At 38.2% G+C, this 21,979-nt stretch overlaps 2 protein-coding genes across 2 annotated transcripts; both read right to left on the minus strand.

Moving 5' to 3' along the window:
• Positions 1-4,117: 4,117 nt before the first annotated feature.
• LOC122119952 (endogenous retrovirus group K member 6 Pro protein-like) lies at positions 4,118-4,654 on the minus strand. The gene has a single exon (XM_042693999.1). It carries the CDS (start codon positions 4,652-4,654, stop codon positions 4,118-4,120), a length of 537 nt encoding a protein of 178 aa, XP_042549933.1.
• A 597-nt stretch (positions 4,655-5,251) lies between these two features.
• Positions 5,252-20,608, minus strand: LOC122119953 (vomeronasal type-2 receptor 116-like). Its single transcript, XM_042694000.1, has 6 exons — positions 20,471-20,608; positions 19,115-19,342; positions 18,071-18,194; positions 16,268-17,167; positions 10,378-10,613; positions 5,252-5,563 (listed from the first exon to the last, which is right to left on the minus strand). Exons 1-6 carry the CDS (start codon positions 20,606-20,608, stop codon positions 5,252-5,254), a joined length of 1,938 nt encoding a protein of 645 aa, XP_042549934.1.
• Positions 20,609-21,979: the final 1,371 nt, after the last annotated feature.

Below are 21,979 nucleotides of genomic sequence, written 5' to 3' on the forward strand. Positions count from 1 at the left end.
GTCACCTTGCCATCTTCTTCTTTCTAAGTTTTCTTGAAGTTGTCTAATTTGATTCTGAACTAGGCCATTTTGGTTAACATAAAAGCAACACTCCTCCTGTAAGAAAACTCAGAGACCACCCTGCCTAGCAGTAAGAAGGTCGAGGCCTCGCCTATTTTGAAGCACAACTTGCACAAGGGAGTTTAGCTGTTCTTGAATGGTCAAGATAATTTTAGTTACCGCTTGAATGTCATTAACCAATTGGTTTTGTAAGGAGTTATGAAACGAAATGGAAGTGGCAATGCCAGCAGCACCTGCAGCCACGCCAGCGGTGACTCCCAAGCCTACCATAAAGGGAATAAATGCGGGCATTCTTTTGGCATGTGCAAACTCAGTCAAATAAATGGGAACCAGTTCTGACCTGGGAAGAATGTCAATATAGGGGAACAAAAAAACAATTATACAGGCTTTAGCCCAATTTCTTCTAAAAAAAAGGATATAAGCCGTATTGGCATAAAAAGGAGGTATTTGTGGGGGGATAATATGTCTTTTCCTTTGTAGGCCAGAAGTGTTAAAAAATCTTCGGCAATCTAAAAAAATATTTGGTTTGATTAGAGGTAATATAGTTAATGCATGTGGAATTTTCTGGTAGGACCTCCAGCAGAACCTGGGGAGAATACATATACGGGGAGGCATTGCAAGAGGTTATCATTTCTAACAAATTAGCATGGGGCAGACAAATACTCAGCTGTATCTAAAGGTATCTCATAGGAGAGACACATACACAGCCAGCAACCTTGTGAAAATTACAGGCGTGTGGTATTAAGCAGCAAAAAGGACCTCTTAAGGATATCTAATATTAAGGAGAAGGTCCAAGAATGCACCAGATCCAATAGAAGAAAAAACTTGGGAGGAATTAACAACCTGTTGAATAAGAACTTCAGCAGGGGAGGCAATATGTTTGGGTATCCAAACCTTTTTAATTTGTACGAACCCATAAGGGTCTCGCCCTCAGCCATCCACCCGTATTCCTTCTGTTAGTCCTGATATCCACTTGGGATCTAATGGGTCAGTAATTGTATACTTGACAGGGTTACAGCCACCTGTAAAACATTTTTTTGCCCTTAGGACGCAACAACTCCAAATTGGAGCTGAGGGACCCGGAATGTTCATGGGGGCAGGACCAATAGGGACAATATCTTTCATTAACATTACCACAGTCATCTGGTTGACTGGCCAGATGCTTCCAGCAAATATATTTATGATTTATGGCGTAACTCTGTTCCCAGCTGCCTCAAGTTCCCCAAATATATGGAACAGTGGTTGGCAGGCATCAAAGTATGATTCTACTTGGCTATTTTTAAAGCAGGTCTTATTCAACAGTTGTGGGAGCTCAAACCCTATTGCAAAAAATGTGAAATTCCCAATGACAGGAGTCAGCTTCAATAATGGCATCTGGAACCAGCATCAACAGGTGGAGGATCATCAAATTTTTCAGTGGCAACAGCATCTGAAACAAACAAGGGCAGATTCTCAGGGTTCTGTCTTTCCCTGGAAGATGGAGGGTTAGGGTTAGTCTTGTTATCAATTGGTTTAACAAGGCGTTCTGGAAGCCATGGAGCTGCGCCCTCTTTGTTGTCAAATATACAGGCAGACCCACGGCTCCAAATTAGTACGGGGTAAGGACCTTTCCATTGATGGGTTAGGGGATCTTTCTAAAAAAAACAGTAGCATAATTTTGACTTGTTTGTGGATGCCAGAGCCGATCAGCTGCAGCTTTTCCGTTAATGTCCAAGCTTAGGAAATTAATAACAAACAAGGCATGATAAAGGATGTTTCTTGGAGCTCTTTTTATAGGGTAAAGGTTCTCCATTTTTAATTTTTGAAGTGTATTTTTTAAAGTTTGGTGAGCCTGTTCAACAATGCTCTGACCTTGAGGGTTATAAGGGATCCCAGTAATATGTTTGATTTGTAACTGGTGGCAAAATTGTTGAAAGTTATTTCCAGTATATCCAGAGACATTATTGGTCTTAATAAATTTGGGTTTTCCTATAGCAGTTAAGCAGGCAAGTATGTGGGCAATAACATTTTTAGAGGCTTCCCCGGTGTGAAGGCTGGCAAAAATAAGGCCACTCAAGGTGTCAATGGTAACATGAAGATATTTAAGGCTGCCAAATGATGGAACATGGGTAATATCCATTTGCCAAATTTCATTTGGCACCAAACCCCTAGAGTTAACACCTAAATGGGGATGGGCAAAAAGGCGACACAATTATGACATTGTTTTACAATTTGCCTCACCTGTTCTCTGGTAATATTATAAAGAAGGTGCAGGGTTTGAGCATTAAGGTGGTGTAAAGAGTGGGCCTCTTTTGCCTGAGATACAGGATAGTGTTAGACTAGAAAAACAAGCTCAGTTGCTTGTTCCGTTACATTATTGCCTGTTGTTAAGGTCCAGGGAGGCCTGAATGAGCACGAATGTGTCCAATAAAAAAGGGGCAATGTCTGGCTAAAATATACTGTTGAATCAAAGAAAACAGTGGGGTGGCATTAGTGGTTGGTTTAATATAAGGAACTGTTTCAAGTAAGGGGATGGAATGAGCAATATAAGAACTATCAGTATACAAGTTAAAATGAACAATAGATAGTTGAATAAACACTTGTAAAACTGCAAAAAAAAAACTCAACCAATTGTGCCGAACGGTAAGGGGACTGAAGGGAAACAGTCTGAGAATCAATGGTAAAAGCTGCTATCCCATTGGAGGAACCATCAGTAAAAGCCAGGGAACCATGGGATAAGGGTTGAGGGGAACTTTGTGTGGGGAAAACAAAGGACTGATATCTTAAAAACTGGAGAAGTTTGTTAGCAGGGTAATGATTATCAAAGGTTCCTTGAAAGGAAATGCAAGACACAGCCCAGTCATCATCATTTTGAATTAACTACTGAATTTGAGTGGGGGAATAGGGCAGTATTATTTTATCAGGAACTTTGCCAAACATTTTTTTTACTATGTTCTCTTCCCATTTTGATTAATTCTGTTACCCAGAAGGTGTATGGTGTAAGGACCTTAGGAGGAGAGGTGGGTAAATGTACCCAAAACAAAGGTCCCTGTTGCCAAAAAACTCCAGTGGGTGTAAAGTTGGTGGCACATATAATGTACTGAAGGGGTTTATTACAGGAAATAAAAGTAATTTGTCGATTTGTAATTGCGGTTTCTACCAATCTCAACGCTTCTTGGGCTTGGGGGGTTAATGATTGGCTGGAGGTCGGATTTGGGTCCCCTTTAAGGATATCAAATAGAGGTTTAAGTTCGTCAGTGGTTAGTTTAAGGTATGGCCGGAGCCAGTTAATGTCTCCGAGAAGCCTCTGAAAATCATTTAAGGTTTTTAAATGGGCTGTTCTAAGTTGAATTTTTTGTGAAAAACTCCTTTTATAAAAAAGCTCAAAGCCCAGAAATGTATAGGGAGGAGCTAGCTGGATCTCATCTGATGCAATTTGAAGGCCAGAGTCAGTAAGGGCTTTAGAAAGTCTTTGGGAGAAGTAAAGAAGCTGATCAGGCTCAGGGCCCGCTAAAAGTAAATCATCCGTATAGTGAATTAAATATATGGAGGGCCACTGTTGCCTAAATGGATACACTACCTGAGCTACAAACTTTTGGCATAATTTGGGACTATTTGCCATGCCCTGGGGTAAAACCTTCCACTGAAATCTTGGCATAGGCTCTTTAAAATTAGTTACTGGTAAACTAAATGCAAAATGTTCACTGTCCTTAGGGTGTAAAGGAATAGTTAAAAAAAAAAAAAAAAAAAACAATCCTTTGAATCAATAACAATCTTATGATACCCCGTGGGAATAGCCACGAGTGTGGGAAGGCCAGGTTAAAGGGCTCCCATGGGCACCATGGCCTTATTTACTTCTCTAAGATCCTGAAGTAACCCCCATTTTCCTAATTTCTTTTTAATTACAAAAATGGGAGTGTTCCACAGAGAGGTGGTGGGTTCAATGTGGCCTGCGGCAAGCTGTTCCTGCACCAACGTAGTAGCCGCAGCCAGTTTTTCAGAGGATAAGGACCGTTGATCAACCCATACAGGCTCAGTCCTTTTCCAGGATATTTTGTTTGCATAGAGTACAGGCATGTCAACGGCCCCTAGGATAAATTTTTATAGCCCACACCAAAACAATTGGTTTTACCTCCACCTGAATGGGTTCTTTAGGGTCTCGAGAATGTTTTCCTAAGCCTTGTCCAGGGCAAAAGCCCTGGTTAAGCATCTGTTGAGTAACCAATTCATTTGGACTACACATTATAAGCTTCATTTGGGATAAAATATCACGTCCCCACAAGTTAACCAAGAGGGTCTCAACTACATACGGCTGTACGGTGCCCTTATTTTTTTCTTCATCTTCCCAGGTTAAAATTTTGGAGCTCTGTAATGGGTTAGAGGTTTGCCCAATGCCTTTAAGGTGAATCATGGAAGGGGGAAGGGGCCAGGAGGAGGGCCAGTCTTTTTTAGAAATAATTGTAGCATCAGCACACGTATCCATAAGGCCTTCAATTTTTTTCCCATCCAATTTTAGCTTGAGGAGAGGCCGGTCCTGAGTAATATCCTGGACCCAGTGAGTGTCCGAAGACCCAAAGCCTCTGGATCCTCTTTTTTTGTGTAAGGCTAGGGTCATTCTTATCAAGGGGAAACAATATTAATTGAGCAATTCTTTGTCCAGGAAAAACTGTGACTGGCCCCTGAGAAGCAGTAGCCAAGAACTTAATCTCTTCCTCATAGTCATTGTCAATAACCCCAGGGGAAATAGTAAGGCCCTGAAAAACAGCACTACCACACCCCAGAATGAAACCAGAGGTGTTTGGGGGCAGTGGGCCAAACACTCCTGTGGAAAGAATCTGATTTCCTAATTTGGGGGTCAATATTGTTTGGGAGGAGGAACAGAGGTCCAATACTGCACTTCCTGTGGTTGCCTGTATGAGGGCACTGATGGTGCATGAGGGGTCACTTGGGGGAAGAACCTGACAGCCCCAGGGTTCTGTCCTGTTTGGGTTTGGGGGCCCTGGGGCGGACCCCGGACAAAGTTTCCCTGTTTGGGTGGTAGGGGATTGTCCTGGATATCGGTTTTGGAGTGACATTTAGAGGCCCAATGTATGCCCCGTTTGCACCTTGGGCATAGGGAGGGAGGGGGTGGTTTTTCAGCCTTGGGGGCCATACAGTCCTTTGAAAAATGGCCAGGCTGTTTACAAGTAAAACAAGTTTTAGGTTTTTGGCTCTAAATAAAATCTGTAAGGGCGGTGCCTATGTCCAGGCCGATGTTACGCAAGGCAGGGTCAACATCAGAGCAAAGTCTGATAAAGTCAGTAATGGTTTTGCCATGGCAGTGGGGATGTAAAGCCGCTTGGCAAGCAGAATTGGCATTTTCAAAAGCAAGATGTTTGATAAGCTCATTATCTGTTTCTTCCTTTCCCATAAGGCTCTCGGCAGCCTCTGTAAGGCTTCCAATGAACTCACTGTAAGATTCATGGGGTCCTTGTCTAACTTTGGCCAAGGAGGTAATGGGGGTCCCTTGAGAAGAGAGGCTTTTCTAGGCCTTAAGGGCAGCGTGTTGAATCTGAACAAGCAATCCTGGGGAAAATTTAGCCTGTTTTTCATTAGTATCAAATGGCTTATTGCCCATCAATTTTTCTATGGTCCAGGACTTAGAGTGATCACCAGCAGATGTGTTACGGTGAGCTATATCCTGGCATCTTTCACCATAATCAGCCTTCCATAAAAGAAAATCGCCTCGTGTTAAAGTAGCCTTGGTTAGCATGGCCCAATCATTTCCTGTCTGCCAGTCCTCGCTCAATGATTCCAAAAGAAAAATGGTAAAAGGAGCCAAAAATTCATAGCAATGTTTAATTATTTAAGGAATGATAGTAATTGAGGAGTAATAGTTTTTGAGGAACTCATAATTATTATATTTTCACTTTTGTTGTTTACTGTGGATATGACAATTTTCTCTCCTCCCACCAGAGGCCAGACATTTGCTTTCTTACATTCATCAGACCTTTCTGCTCCATGCTATCCCTTCAGGGGAGAATTATGTTTAGTCTTTTGGCGAATCTACAGAGTGGTTTTACACTGTCATATTGCCCCCAGCAGGGTAGTAGGGTTCCTTTTTGGCCACCTCCCCTCCAGCATCTGTTGTTATTAGATTTCTTGATTATAGCCATTCTCAATGTAGTTTTGATTTGCATTCCTTTTAGGGCCAGAAAAGTTGAGCATTACTTCATTTGTCTATTGGCCATACTTTGCTCTTCAGAGAAGACTCTCTTTAAGTCTTTAGCCCATCTGTTAATGGTGCAAGTGTTTCTTTGAAGGATTTGTTTTTGGGGGATTTAAATTTTTGAGTTCTAAGTATATTTATGTATGAGGCCCTTGTCTGTTGTATGGCAAGTGAAGCTCTTCTCCAATCTGTGGGCTTTCTATTGATCTAGCTAGCGTTGTCCTTTGCCATGAAGAAGTTCTTAAGTTAAATGCAGTCCCATTTTTTTCACTGATTTGTTTTCTTTGATTTGTTTCTACAGGTCAGCCAGTTTCAGCATCTACATTCACCCTCCTCCCTCCATCTAGTGCCTCCCAATGACAGCCTCTCAGTTACACTCATATTATTCATATGAAGTATACAATAACTCTCAAAAGAGCGCTCACTGTGACAATGTCATTCATGGATATGTTATACTTCCACTGGACTCACATGACTCTTTCCTCATCTCTTCTACCCTACAACTTTCACTGAGTTATCCCATATCCATGCATATACATGATGTAGTTTGATATTATTCACCCATTACACATTTATTTTTTCTCTATGTCCTCTTCAAATTGTCCCCATGATTACACGCAAGTTCTGTGAATGCACAGTATGTACTTATGTGTATGCTTAGGCCTAGCTTTCCAATATTACAAAAAAAAAAAAACCTCTGTTCTTTGTACTTCTGAGTTTGTCCCTCACTGGAAATGAGGCTTTGCAGATCCATTCATTTCCCTTCATATGACAAAATGAGGCTAAATGTAAGGGGTGATCAGATCAGGATACACATAAATAGATGTATTTAATTGAAACTAACTTCTACAGTGATTTGTTTATTTTATTGTAAGGGTGCTATACAAATGCATTACTGTTACATGAGTAAGGTAATGAGTATATTTCTTGTTGAATGTTGTTACCTGTTTCTTCATTTTCCTTCCATTACCCTTTCCTCCCTCCCAAAATTGTAAATTCATTTCTAAATTAGTGTCTTGTAAGTATCATTGTTGCATTGGGTCACTCTTTGTTCTTGTTTCAGCATTTTGTTATTCCCCTTCCCTTCCCCAAAGCAGATAAATGTATATATAACACACAGTGTACCAGAATCAAAGACATTGCGTACTTTTCTTTAGCTGTAATGTCTATGCTATTTTCACTCCCAGAGCTTCGATCTTCTGCATGATCTAGCCTACACTCAAGACTTTCTACTTTGTTTTTTCTTTCCCTTCTTTCTAATGAGTCAGTATGGATGTCTTGAATTTCTTTGTTGAAGCTTTGTTTTAAATCTTGTATGGATTTCTTTACCTCTTTGATTTAGTTTTCAGTGTTCACACTCAAATCCATTAGTTGAGTGGTTACAGTTTCACTGGACTCCCATTCCTTCTGTTAGAATTCATCCAGCCTTCTTTTTGTGTATTCCAAGAATACAGCTAGCCTCATCAAGCTCATAGATAGCCCCATTCAGGCTTTTAATCTTTCTATTCAGCATGTTTTCATTCAGCAGTAGTATTGTAGAGTATTTTGAGAACTTATCTAATGGTTTTTCATTAACTGCCCTGTTGCCTGTTTGTCTTGAATGGGGGTTGAGGTTCCTTGACTTGCCATTTTTTTCTTGTTTTCCTATGGCTTGTTCTGCCCATTTGGGAATGAGAAAATTCAAGTCCTCACTCAAACTCCCAACCCATAGTCCTGTAGTTCCATAGACTTTGGAGTCTGACTATGTGTGTTGGCACTCTATCTCTCCTTTTTGGGTAATGACAGTATAACCAATTCCATACCACGACACAATTCTAAGACAGTCTCCAACCCACAGCCCTGTAATTACACAGACTGTGTAGGGTCTCAATCAGAGATAGGTCTCCCTTTTTTGGAAATTCAAGTACATTCAATTCCATACCAGAACACAATTTTAAGACAAGCACCCACCCAGAGCCCTGTGGTTCCACAGATTTTGGAGGATCACAGTCAGGGATAGGTGTTTTCATTCTATCTTTCCTTTATTGGATATGAAAGTAGGCCCGTTACACACACAGAGCACAGTTTTAAGACAAACCCAACCCTGGGCTATGTATTTACACCGATTTGCATGTTCACCATCATAGATAGATATTCCCCAATTTATCTCTGCTTTTCTTTGTCAGGAGAAGTGTATTGTGTTTCAGAAGTGGGTATTTTATATAGCTGTAATCAATGAGCATATCTTTTAGAAGGTTTAAAGGAATTTGGACCAAAATGACAGTACCATCAGCCACTTTGGCAAAGTCTCACTGGCTATAGTTATAGTCTAGCTTACTGTCTAACAACTGGGGATCAACCGTGTAAAAGAACAAAGAAGGAATAAAGGTCCAGGAATAATGTAAAAAGGGTTGAGGTAAAATTAGAGGAAAGATTAAGAAATGTAAAGGGGAATAGGAAAAAATCAGAGTAGAGGGATGAAGGGAAGGAATGGAATAGTGGTAAGAAAACTAAGACTTAAATTTAGAGTAAAAAAGAAGAAGAAGAAGATAAAGAAGGAAAAAGAAAAATATAAAAAATAAAATGTGAAGAGATAAAGTTTGGGGCTGGGAAAGTGGCTCAGTGGTAGAGTGCTTGCCTTGCCTCCCACCCAGGAGGCCCTGGGTTCGATTACTCAGCACCACATAAGCAGAAAAAAGCCAGAATTGGTGCTGTGGCTCAAGTGGTAAAGTGCTAGCCTTGAGCTGAAGAGCTGAGGGACAGCGCCCAGACACAGAGCTCAGGCCCCATGACCAACCACAAAAAAGAAGAGATAAAGTTTAAATATTATATGAAGTAATAGTACAAAAATAAAAATGCGAAGATTGCACAGTAGAGAATTGTGTAATCAACTTATATGCTGAATGAAGTACAGACACAATTAAGAAGAAAGTGCAGTAATTACCATAGGCTGTGTATCCAGGAATGAACAGAACAGTAATGAGGAAGAAAAAAACAAATGGGGTTGTATAAAAAAAAAAAAAAAACACAGAAAATCAAAATCAAAAACAAAACACAAGAAACAAAAAGGAAAATAAAGTAACAGAAAGTAAAAATAGTTTAAAAGAGAGAAAAAATATATGTGTAACTTATAATAAGGAAGAAAAGAAACCTATTTATTTGGGAGATCTTGTGTCTCCCCTATGTTCTCTTTCCAGTCTCTTGATGGTGTCTTTGGTTTGCTTCCATTAGTCGGTTTTTCTTGGAGCTTGGTTGGTTCCCCAAATCAGACTGTTAGAGTGTTAGATTTACGGGCTTAGGTTTTGTGACTTTCTTCCCAGAATACATTATTGGCCACAAGATCTGCTTTTTATGTAATGCAGAGAGGAGGTGGCGAGCTTCTGTGGTTTGCTGCTGAGGGTGACCTTGAAGTGGGTGGGGTTTTGGGCTTGGTTAGAATCTGTGGCTTTATCTGGAAGGGGTAGCACCTTTATGGCTAGCCCCTAGTTTGGCTAGGCATTTATAGCCTATACACATTTTTATTTAAATTCCCAAACTGTATTTCTCTGTATCTAACTTTTCTTTCTAGAAGCTCAGTAACTAATGCCATGTTCATTTGCATTTTTTATTGTGAGGGGTGACATACAGAGGGGTGACAATTACATGGGCAAGGTAATGAGGACATTTCTTATCAAGCATTGTTACTTCCTCCTATCTTTGCCCTTCCAATCTCTTCCCATCTCCCTCCCCCCAAGCCCCCACCCCCGGCCAAAGTTGTAAAGTTCGTTTTTCGACATAACGTCTTGTACACCTCTTTGTTGCAATTGGTCCACCTGTATCCCTATTTAAAAATTTTGCTTATTTCCTTCCCCTCCACAAATTATACCAATATCAAATACAGTTACAACAAGGGCTATACCGTGGGGGAGGGACATACAAAGCAACAAAGAAATCATCTTATAAATATGTTAGAAACAATAGCAAGCAAGAAAAAAAAATTTGAATCCTTATCTTGAGGTTCATTTCGCTTAACATCAACTTATCTGACCATTTCTGCTTCTCAGACATATACTAGTAATTGCAATTAAGAGAAACCGTGGGACCTATGTTTCTTTGGGCCTGGCATACTTCATTTATTATAATTTAAAAACTGATTTTTAGTGAAATTTTACCAATTTTTGGCTTTGTAATTCCTGTATCTGTCTAAGTTGCAGGATTGGTTGCTCCCTGCAGAGAAGCATGGCTGCTCTCTGCCTGAATTTTTCCTCACTGAGAAGAATCTCTGTACTATGATGACTCACTTGGTCTGATTTCCCAATAATGGAGTTTTCCCTGAAGTGTGAAAACTGGTTTCTTGGAGAGAGCTTAATTAGGTCCCAGCTACACCTCCGCAAACTTTCTGCTGGCTCTTGAAGTTATTTAATATAACAAAAATCAAGTAAGTGTAATAAACTCTTTGCTCCACTTTGAAGTTATATTAATTGACGCTGAAAGAAACAGTGACCTATTTTCCATCTTCTACATGTACAGATCCAGTTTTTGGATTTTTCTGCAATGATACAACACTTGAGTCTGTGTGTGTGTGTGTGTGTGTGTGTGTGTTTGTGTGTGTGTGTGTGTGTGTGTGCGCGTGCACATGCGCGCACAGTAGGCTCCTTTGTCAAACTCATTTTGAGGTCATCGGATCTGTTCTGTTGGTCTTCTTGTTCTTTGTTTGGGCAAGTACAATGCTGGCTTTGATACTTAATCTCAGTAGTATAATTTGAAGTCTGGTGTCATAATAAATCCTGCATTACTCTTTATGCTTAAGATTTCTTTGGCTTAAGAGAGTCTTTTTTTGTGTATCAGTATTAGGATTGAATTTTCTATTTCTATGATAAGAGATTTTGGGATATTTATAAGGATTTCTTTGAATATATATTTATATTTCACATAAATACATATAAACACACACATATATATGTATGTATATAATTTTGAGTGATGTTGATATTTTCACAATAATCTTTTCCCCAAACTATCCCCAATGGAGACTTTTTCTTTTTATGTCTTCTGCTTTTTTCATAAATTTATGGTTTTCTTTGTAGATCTCTTTCAGTCCCTTGGTTGCATTTATTCCTAGGTATTTAAGATATATTTCTTAGGTACTATTTGGAATTTAATGGTTTCTCTGACTTCTTCTCTGTCTAGTGATTGCTGGAGTATTGACTACTTTTCTGAATGGGTTTAACTTAAATTTGTGATTATTTGTCACGGTTCTAATTTCATTTCTTGTGAGTGACAATTTTAACCTAGTAGCTGGCTTTTGAGAGATGTCACTGTATAATTGAGTCTATTAAGCACCCATTTTCCAGCATAGAAGCTCAATACAATTTTCAATGAAAGTGTTAGGGGTCTGAGCCCTTAGTCTGGGAGCCTCACACAATTCTTACCAAGATTGTGATTTTACCTTCTCCCCAAATCAACCATCAATTCATAATTTAATCTTCTCTTGTCCATTATTTCCCTCCTTGGAAGCTGCTGAGCTGTGGTTCTACCCAAAGCCAAAGGAAAACTTAGAGCTGTAGCTGGCCCCGTTATCCTGTTCACCTGAGGCTTCTCACCTTTGTTTCTCTAACAAATTTTATGTAGAAGTGTACCATGCTTTTCTGCTAAGCTCAAGTCTTTCCATGGGTTTTTGCTGAAGCTTGTTCATATCTGGGATTTTAGAGGATGCTACAACTGTGATGATCCTTGTATTTCCTTTACCTGGGTTATTGATTGAATCCAAGCTACTTTGCTTCCTACCCTCTTTTTTAGCCCTTCTGCTTTAAGTCATGTGTGAGACAGGCTATTTTAGTAGAGGATTCCCACAATGACAACTAAAAGGTAATTTTACTCCATCCATTCCTACTATGTCTCTTCCACTCTGTGACTTTGCTCATATCTCAGCTTGGTGAATACCAAGTATTACTGACATGTCACCAACACCCAACTTGCTCTGTGTATTTTTGAGATAAGCTTTTACTACATAGCAATGCACACAAATGGATTTTAATGTTTTTTTACAATTCCATCATAGCTGTGGTTATAGGCATGCACCACTGTTGTGACTATCACCCACTTAGCACTGTCTTGGAACTCTCATTTCCTCAATCTCCACCACTTACAGAGCTGGCATCACAGATACCTGCCACCCCACTCAGGAAAGACAGTCCAGAATCTTTCTTTCCCTGCCTGGATTTAGAAAAGAATCTTCATAATATCAACTAGGGTTATCAGAGATTCCTACAGTTTTGGATTACTATTAATTTTTATATTGCTACAAAAATACACTCTAATTTTCAGTGGAATAGTATTCAGTGCATAGTAGCTGTCAGGAATATAGCCACTTTTGCAAATTTAATTCTGCCAAACATAGAACGCAGGATGTTTTTCCACCTGCCTATCTACTGTCTTATATGATAGCTTTCTTGTTCACTCTAGAGGTCTTTAGAGATCTTTTCTTAGGTTGTGAGTCCTTGACATTAGTTTTTTTAAGCCACTATTTGAAGGGATATATGATATCAACTTTGCACTCATCTCGACTTTATTTTATTTTAAGTGATTAAAAAATGAAATTTGGGGGGCTGGGAAGGTGGCTCAGTGGTAGAGCGCTTGCCTTGCATGCCTGAGGCCCTGGGTTCGATTCCTCAGCACCACATAAGCAAAAAGAAAAAAGCCGAAAGTGGCGCTGTGGCTCAAGTGGTAGAGCAGTAGCCTTGAGCTGAAGAGCTGAGGGACAGAACCAAGGCCCAGAGTTCAGGCCCCACGACTGGACCAAAAAAAAGTAAAATTTGGTCCAAATACACACAAGAGAAAATTTTTTTTCCAACTCTAGATTGTATTTAAATTTTATTTTTTGTATTATTATAAATTTTTACTATGTGTATGTTTAAAATGGGTTTCATTATGGTAATTTTATATGAGCACATAAAGTCTTTTGTCTAAATGCCCTTTATTTCCTCTGAAAATTTAAATGATTCTAATAGCATCCATTATTTTACTTTGTTCATGAATATTAAATCCCCAATGTTTGATAGAATAGATGTAAACCATTTTAAAGCAAAACTAAATCAGCTTAAACCATATGGCAGTTGATTCCCAATAACATGCACACACACACACACATACACGTGCGCACACACACACACACACACACACACACACACACAAAAGATAGTAAACCATGACTTAAAGTAAAACAAAAAATCAAAAAAAATCTTTCATTTTCCTTGTTCCTTTCTTATCTCTGTTCTTCTATCTATTTACCCATGAACTTTTCCTTTACATCCCATTTAATTTCTCCTTGGCTCCCATTCATCCAATTTTACTTCAATAAATAAATCCATCCTATGTGTATATTCTTATTCTTTTCATTACTTCATTTAAGGGAAAAAGTGTTGTGCAAGATCACTAATCCGAAATAGCAAATACTACAAAATACAATGCAAAATCACTGAAATCACATATTTTCCAATAATTTCACATGACAAAATAAGGATTCTGCATTTTACTCAGTAACATAAAATCAACACTATTAATGAAATTCCTAAAAAAAAGAAAGAATATAGTCAAAATACTCATTAGAAACTAATGAGTATTTTGATTATATATTGATTACCATAGTGAAGAATTTGAAAATTAATTACATGTTCATTTTTTAAAAATCATGCCCTCAACAACACAATATTTTTGCCAAAATATTGTTATATTTTCAATTAGAAATTTAATTTATAGAAAGCTATAGTAAGTTACATAGTCATGTATGTATTCCAAATGTAAATGTGAGAAGAGGTTTGACGTCAGCCTAGGCAGCAAAGTGTACGAGAGTCTTATTTCCAGTAAGTGGACAAAAAAATGGAACTGTAGATTGAGTGGTAAAGAAGCATTGAGTGAAAATGGTGAAGAAAAGTATAGGTCCTGATACAAATATGCATAAATGAAGTGAATTAAAACCAAAAGAATCAAGTAAAAAACTCTTGAACAGACAAGCAATGAGTGCAATTGTGTCTGTATCTCTTAAAAATGCAATTATGTAATCATAGTATAGGGCCCATTAAAACAACCTATTTGAAAAAATAAGTAAAGTTTGCCTTATCAAGATTTTGAAATGTGGCAAATAAAATTTTTCCTGTTTTAACAAATTGTAGGAAGTGATGTTATTACAAGAAATAACCTTATATATTTAATATTAAAAATTCTTTGTGTCAAATTAATGAAGAGATATTATCAACCTTAAAATGAAGAGTATATCCAGGAAAGAAAGGGCTTACCTGTAGGCATGATTGACTTTAATATTAGGAGAAACAAATCATTTAAATAGGGAAACAGGTGGACCCATTGCAACAATGTGATGTACAAGTCGTTATGTCGAAAATGAATTTTACAACTTTGGTGAGGGGAAGGGAGCGGGGAGGATTGGGTGAGGAGGCGGGGGGGGGGGGGGGGAGTATGGGAAGAGATGGGAGGAGAAACAAAGGAGGAAGCTACAATGCTTGATAAGAAATGTACTCATTATCATGCCCACACAATTGTAACCTCTCTGTAGAGTATTTTCACAATTATATATATATATATATATGTATATATATATATATATATATTCCCCAAAAAAATATTAGGAGAAAATTCAAAAATTTTTTCTTCATTGCAAATTTAAAAGAGAGTTCATTTTTGTAACATATACAAGTCATTCCCAAGTTATATGAGGGAAGCAGTGTGAGAGGGAAGAGAAAGACAAAGAATGAGATGGAGAGAGACAAAGCGAAAGAGAGATCAGGACAGAGAGAAATGTCCCACAAAAGAGACTTAGGATAATTTCAAAAGGTCAACATGTGAGTAGAAATATACAAATATTGAACAAAACAAAATCTAAGGACAACATTAAAAATGTAAATTTGTGAAGAGGAAAATATTAATGAACTGTATTGGAGGACTCTGCAACATGGCGGTGAGCAGACAGGAAGTTAATAAACATAATGATGTAGAGGAGTTATTGAGAAAGACAATAGATAATCTTACCGGACTACCAGAAAAACTATGTACATATGATCATATAAGATGATGCTAGCCAGATGCCAATGGCTCATGCCTGTAATCCTAGCTATTCAGGAGGGTGAGATCTGAGGATCGTGATTCAAAGCAAGCCCAAGCAGGAAACTTCATGAGACCCTTATCTCCACTAGAAAACCAGAGAACCACTAGAAAACCACTAGAAAAACCAGAAGTGCTGCTGTGGTTCAATTGCTAGAGCGCTTGCCTTGAACTGTAGAGTGCAGGGAAAGCACCCAGGCCCACAGTTAAAAAAAAAAAAATGATGGATGATGCTAAGTGAAATAATCCACAGGAAAAGGAACAAGAGTTTTTATCTTTCTCACTGTCATTTTAAATGTATTATGTAAATTTTTTGTTTCTTTTGTATGTTCTTTCCCCATGGCATAACCCCTGTTTTTACTGTAATTGATTTGGGTGCCCTGATCATGTACATACATTTTTCTAGTTTGGGGAGGGGAAGGTAAATGACAAAATGCTGAAACAAGGATACAGGTTGACCCATTGTAATAATGAAATGTACAAGACACTATGTTGAAAACGAACTTTACAACTTGGAGGGGGCGGATCGGCAAGGGGTAGGGACATGGGGCTGAAGGGATGGTAGGGGAAAACAAAGGAGCGGTTAAAGATGCTCATAGGAAATGTACTCATTACCTTACTCATGTAACTGTGTCTTTAAAATAAAAATATACATATATAAAAGACAATAGAGAAAAGACTTTAGGAAGAGGGGATAATATAATTAAGTGCAGATTAAATAGGAAGAACCAAGATATAGAAGCAAAACTCCAGTATAAATTGTGATTGCCAGCACTTGTGACTACCATTGCTAGGAAATATAGAGTACAGCCTTACTCATTGAAGTAAAAATTCTATAATATAAACTATGACAAGAAGAGATCATTACTATAACTATAGGTTTGGATCACACCTTCTGTGTACTAATCAAACCAGGTACTTAATCTTAAGAATATTTATTTCTCCTACTATGTCTTTTATCCCTGAAGCCATGCAGAGAATTTCTATTTGGCATTAATAAAAGGATATAACACTTTGGGGCAAAAATGCAACCTAGGAACCCTGCACCAGAGGCCAAGATGGAGAAGACCTCCACAGCCACCATGACCTTCCCCATGGCACTGTGGTAGACAGGCAGGAAGGTGAGCCACACACTGCAGATCACCAGTATGCTGAAGGTCAGGAACTTGGCTTCATTGAAGGTGTCAGGCACGATCCTGGCCAGAAAAGCCATGGTGAAGCTGGACAGGGCCAGAAAGCCAAGGTATCCCAGGACACAGTAGAAGGCAGTGAGTGAGCCCTTGTTGCACAGGATGATGATGTGGCCTTGTTCAGAGTGTGCATATGTTTCCACAAAGGGAGGAGAGGTTGCCAGCCAGAGTCCACAGGGAGTCACTTGGATGAGGGTGCAGATGGGGATGATGAAGTTAGGAGCCCCTGATACCAGCAGCCACCTCATCCTTCTTCCTAGGGAAGTGGCCTTGAAGGCCAGAACCAAAATCCCTCTTTTGACCAATACTGTGGAAACAGCCACAGTACATACAACCCCAAATATGATCTGCTGTAGGACGCAGGTGAGTATTTGTGGTCTACCAAGAAAGAGCAAAGAACAGAGGAAACAGAAGATGAGAGGAATGAGCAACATGTAGCTGAGAGTCTGGTTATTGGCCTTGACAATGGCAGTATCTTGGTGTTTCACAAACATCCCAAGAACAGCAGTAGTCAATATGGAGAAGCAAAGAGCCATGCAGACCAGAGCATTGCCCAAGGGATCTCCAAAGACCAGGAAATTTGCAACTCTCAAGAAGCACTGAGTCTTCTGTGGGTTGGCATACTGATGATCTGGACACTTCACACATTGCTCCATATCTGGTGAGACAGTTATAAAACCTTTACTTTTTTATGAACTTCATTTGTTTCAAAGAATTTTGGAAAATTTTCATTTAGTTGAAATCCTCAGATGTCAGCATTTAATATCATAAAAGTGTTTTTTTATTTTTTCACAAGCCGCACCTGTCTCCAATTTTTATATTCTTCTTTAATCCAGCATTGTTATTCAACATATGTTGTTTCTCATTGATGATCATATGTATTGATACGATGTTGGGCTACTGCAATGACTTATTAATATTTTTTCTTTTAGTCATGCTAATTAAAAGTACTGCAATTGAATTCTAATTAGAATTATACAGCTTACATTGCTTGATATATTTCTGTAAGATATAAATATTACCTTGTGGTATATTATCCTTGATTTCATCTCATTATGCTTTTCTTGCCCGCTCCTCTGTGAAGTTGTAGGAAGAAACTGTTCACTCTTGGACTCTCTATAGTCATGCTCAATTCTTAAACTGATTCTAGCTTACTGAGCCCTTGTCCTTTGCCAAGAAATGTTTTGGCACTGAGAAATAAAGATAAACAAGAGTCAAGTTTTCTTTGTGAGTAAAATGTAAGTTTTAAGATGAATGCTGTCCTTGTTCGAACTTATGTTTAATTTTATGCTAGAGTTTAGACTTGTTCTAAGGATTAGTGATATGAAGGATTCCTGGAGACAATTTGCCTGCAATAGACTGCAAAATCATTTTAAATATGTAATTCAAAGCCATGTTCTATCATATTTCCATTAGTAATACCACGTCTTGTCAGACTTTAGTTTTTAACAGAGAGAAAGAGAAGGGGCTCTGTAATCTTAATACAAAGTTTTTCATTGACCTGTTTTAATTGAGGATATCTAGAGAGAGATAAAGGATTTCTTTATAAGTCACAGCTCACCTGTCTCATTGGCAATCTCATTTTCTGGACAAGGTATACAATCAAAGCAACAGGCAGCCTTTCCCTCCTGAGGAGATTTCCGGAATCCAGGATCATAACTCTCACTGCAGGCAGAGTGAGGAGTCTGAGGAAAGTCAGGGATATGTCTGTAATTGTTCAGACTTGTACCAAATATTACAGCAATCCATGCCTTTCAAATGGGATGTTGAAGCATAATGTTTTAAGCAGGTAAGTGCAGCTGATTTATTGAATTCTATTATAAATTACATATTCCATGATTCCCCAAGGCTATGTGCTTCAATCTTGATTTCTAGAATGTTGCAAGTAATGGTGAGATAGTAATTTGTAGTGTGCAGCCCTGTGGTATTTCCTAGAATTCCTGGCACTGTATGCTTTCTTCTACTTATCTGTGACATTAGAAAGTGTAAGAGGGAGCCCTCCACTTTATAGGGTTATATGAGCCCCCGGATCATCTTATTTTTCTCTTTGTTTTCCAGTGTTCATGAGGTGAAAAATCTTCTCACAGGTGCCATCAATGATTCCTATAACCTGAGATGGTTAAGGAGGAGGTCAATTAACCAATGAATGAATCTCCACAGAAAGGAACAATAGCAACCTTTCAACCCCATAAATTAACTCTTCAGGTACTTTGTCACAGTGTTAGAATACCACAGAGAAAAACATAATTTACATCTTATGAAAATATTCCAAATCAACATGTAGAAACACACTTAACTCTTTTGGTTCTGATCCTGGGGCTTGATATCAAGGACTGAACACTGGACTTGAAAACTATTTTTGCTCAAGGATAGCACTCTACTACCTTAATCACAGCTCTATCTCCAAATTTTTGGAGGTTTATTGGCAATAGGAATCTCACAAAGTTTCTATGTTAGCTGACTGTAAACTTTGATATTCCCATTTCAGGTCTATTAAACTAGGATTATAGGAGAATGTATCTGGAACTCAGCCAGGTACAAACTAAAAGGGTGACTTTTGCTGATTTGTGTGTGCTTGAAATTATTAGGATTAGATCCAACTCACCCCTGTAGTTTCAACGGCCCACTCTATCATATCTTCAGATAAAGACAGTTGATTGCCATGTGGAGCATATGGAGAAAAGTTTCCTACTTTCATTTCAAGTTCAAGACTCTCTGGGAAATCCCAAATATTCAGAATTTCATACTCTGTCTCCAATTTCCTTTTCTTGTCCCAAATCACTTGATCTCCAGTAGGATTGTAAAACTGGATGTTCTTCAGAAAATTGTGCAGCTAAAAGAAGATATCATCTTATGTTCAAGTATGTTCCAGACTTAAGACAGAAAGCAAAATATTAAAAGCTCCTGATTGCCTTTAATTTCTGATTCTGAATTAAAGAATAGTAGAGACACCTAATGAAGTATCCCAGAAGAAAATCTATGGAGGAATCAAAATAAGCTTTGTGAAAAAAATCCTTCCTGATCACTCAGAAAAAGAAGAGTTTTTCAGAAAAATCATTTTGCCCCAACCATTCTTTTGTGAATGTCTATAGTTTGTGCTTGCTAAATATTTAATACCACGTGTTGAATGAAACTCGGTCACTCATGAAAAACATGGATAATTGTTTTCAGCAAGTCATCCTTTGCTATGACTGAAGAAACTCATAGGGAAGAGCTGAAATTACAGATTTTACAGCACTAGCTATGAACATGTGACAATATTCATAAGTAATGAGTTCATTAACAGGGGCTGGTGGCTCAAGGAGGCTCAAGAGGCTCAGATCAGAGCATCATGCTTCCAAGCAGGCTGGGGCAGAAAAGTCAGTGAGAACATTGTATCCAATGAACTTTTCAGAAAAAGTCAGAAGTTTTGCTATGCTAAAGTGGTTGTGTGCTTACCTTGAACACAGACTCAGGGAAATACCCAGGCCCTGTGTTCAAGCCCCTGCACTAGCCAAAATTAATTTATAGAAAGATGGAATATATTTTATTCTTATTATTGGCCTGTTGTTTTCTTCAGAGAATATCCCCACATGTCTAAAATACCTAAAAGACATTGCAACATAAAAAATTCATAGGGTTTGGAAAAACACCTGAAATATTTAATGTTTTAAATGTGCTTATACATTTGTTCAAATTTGTACTTCTAATAATTTCTCATAATAGAAAGGAAAAAGCTTAAGAGTTGAAACAATTAGTTCAAATACTGAAATATATACCTATTAATATCAGTAAGCCAAATACGTATGATATAGGGATACAAATATATATATACATATGATGTGTGTTTATATGTGTGTATATACACGCATCATATATAAAAACAGAATCACACATGCACACATACAGAAATATTTAATTTCCTACAGAAACCCCTCTGCCTTTGCTCATTGTTTGTGTTCTCCACCATAGAAGAACTTACCTGAGTAGAGGAAGGCATTTCTCCATTTTTATTTCCCATTGTTTGAACTTCTGTTTGATGAAGAAGCAAATCATGGAGAGCCTGGGCCACAGCATACACAACGTTGTATATTTTGTAACTGTCTGCAGACATAATCATGTCAAAAATATGCCCAGGTCACCAATCCAAAGAGGCATCATGAGCACAGTTGTCCCACGTTATACAGTCAGACTCAGAGTTAGAGCAATTAAAAGAGAGAAACCACAGCCTCGCAAGGAAAATGTCTTCTGGGTATTTGGAAGGCTTAGCTGCCTTGACAAAATCTGTGAATCCAGAAATATCTACATGATGGTGTGTAAAAATAAGAGGTACATACAATTATCCCAACATGAATTATCTCCTTTTCAGGGTGAAATCCCCCTGAGAGTTCATGATACAAACTTTGCCATGTATAAAAATTTGCTCAATAAATACCATAAAAGCCATCAGTGAATCATTATCACCATAAAGGATGAGGACACTTGCTGTAGATAGATTCGTTCAATAAATACCATAAAAGCCATCAGTGAATCATTATCACCATAAAGGATGAGGACACTTGCTGTAGATAGATTCGTTTCATGATGTACTTCTATGTGTTTGAAGAAGTCTTGGGGGTGATCACTAGCTCATAGGCTACACAAAATCTGTTCTTGGCCATCTCTTCTTTCAATTCAGCAAGAATCCTTGCACCATTTTCATCTTGTGTGCTCAATAGTCCCAACCAGCTCCAACTGAATTGAAGCAGTAAGGTGACCATGGCAGTGGCTATTGATGTGTCCTTTGGTGCCATCTGATAGAGAGCAGGAAACTTATTATGGTCACTCCGGGCATGACCAAAAGGCCCAAAGGTAAACTGAAGGGAACAAAAATTGGATGTTCCTTGAATGAGAAGATTGTGATGCATCATAATCCCAGTCTTGAAGTCTGTTAAGAACTAGTTCCAGAAGATGGAAAGTAGGTTTTGTTTTAGTTTTTGAAAAATAATTTGTTTTTGGATAGTTGTACACCACATAAATTTATTTGTAATTTATTATAAAATGATTATTTGTCACTATTTCCCATCAACACTTCCCATTTATAACCCCACACACTCCCCGACTTTCCTAATTCCATTTTGACACATGTCCATTGAATACTATGCTATTTTTCCCCACCAATCCATTTCCTATTCCTGTGTATTCTTCCCTTAAAACCTATCCCACTCAGAAAAGATATGCTCACTTCACCCTTTTTGGTTTTCATTTTTCACACTGTCAGTAGATCAGAAAATTTTACACCATGGAGTTGCACTTTTACATATAACATACTTTAGTCAGATTGATAATGTATATATGCAAATATCTATGTGAGTATTCCAGATTTATTTCATATAACATGTTCATATTTTAGATCTAACTTTCACGTTTCTGAGGATATGGATATACTTTCTCATTTTGAGCTGGATTTATTTTATTCAAAATATTATCTTCTGTGTGTGTGTGTGTGTGT

Source organism: Dipodomys spectabilis, unplaced genomic scaffold, assembly GCF_019054845.1.
Source record: "Dipodomys spectabilis isolate Male_0828 unplaced genomic scaffold, ASM1905484v1 ptg000173l, whole genome shotgun sequence".
NCBI lineage: Eukaryota > Metazoa > Chordata > Mammalia > Rodentia > Heteromyidae > Dipodomys > Dipodomys spectabilis.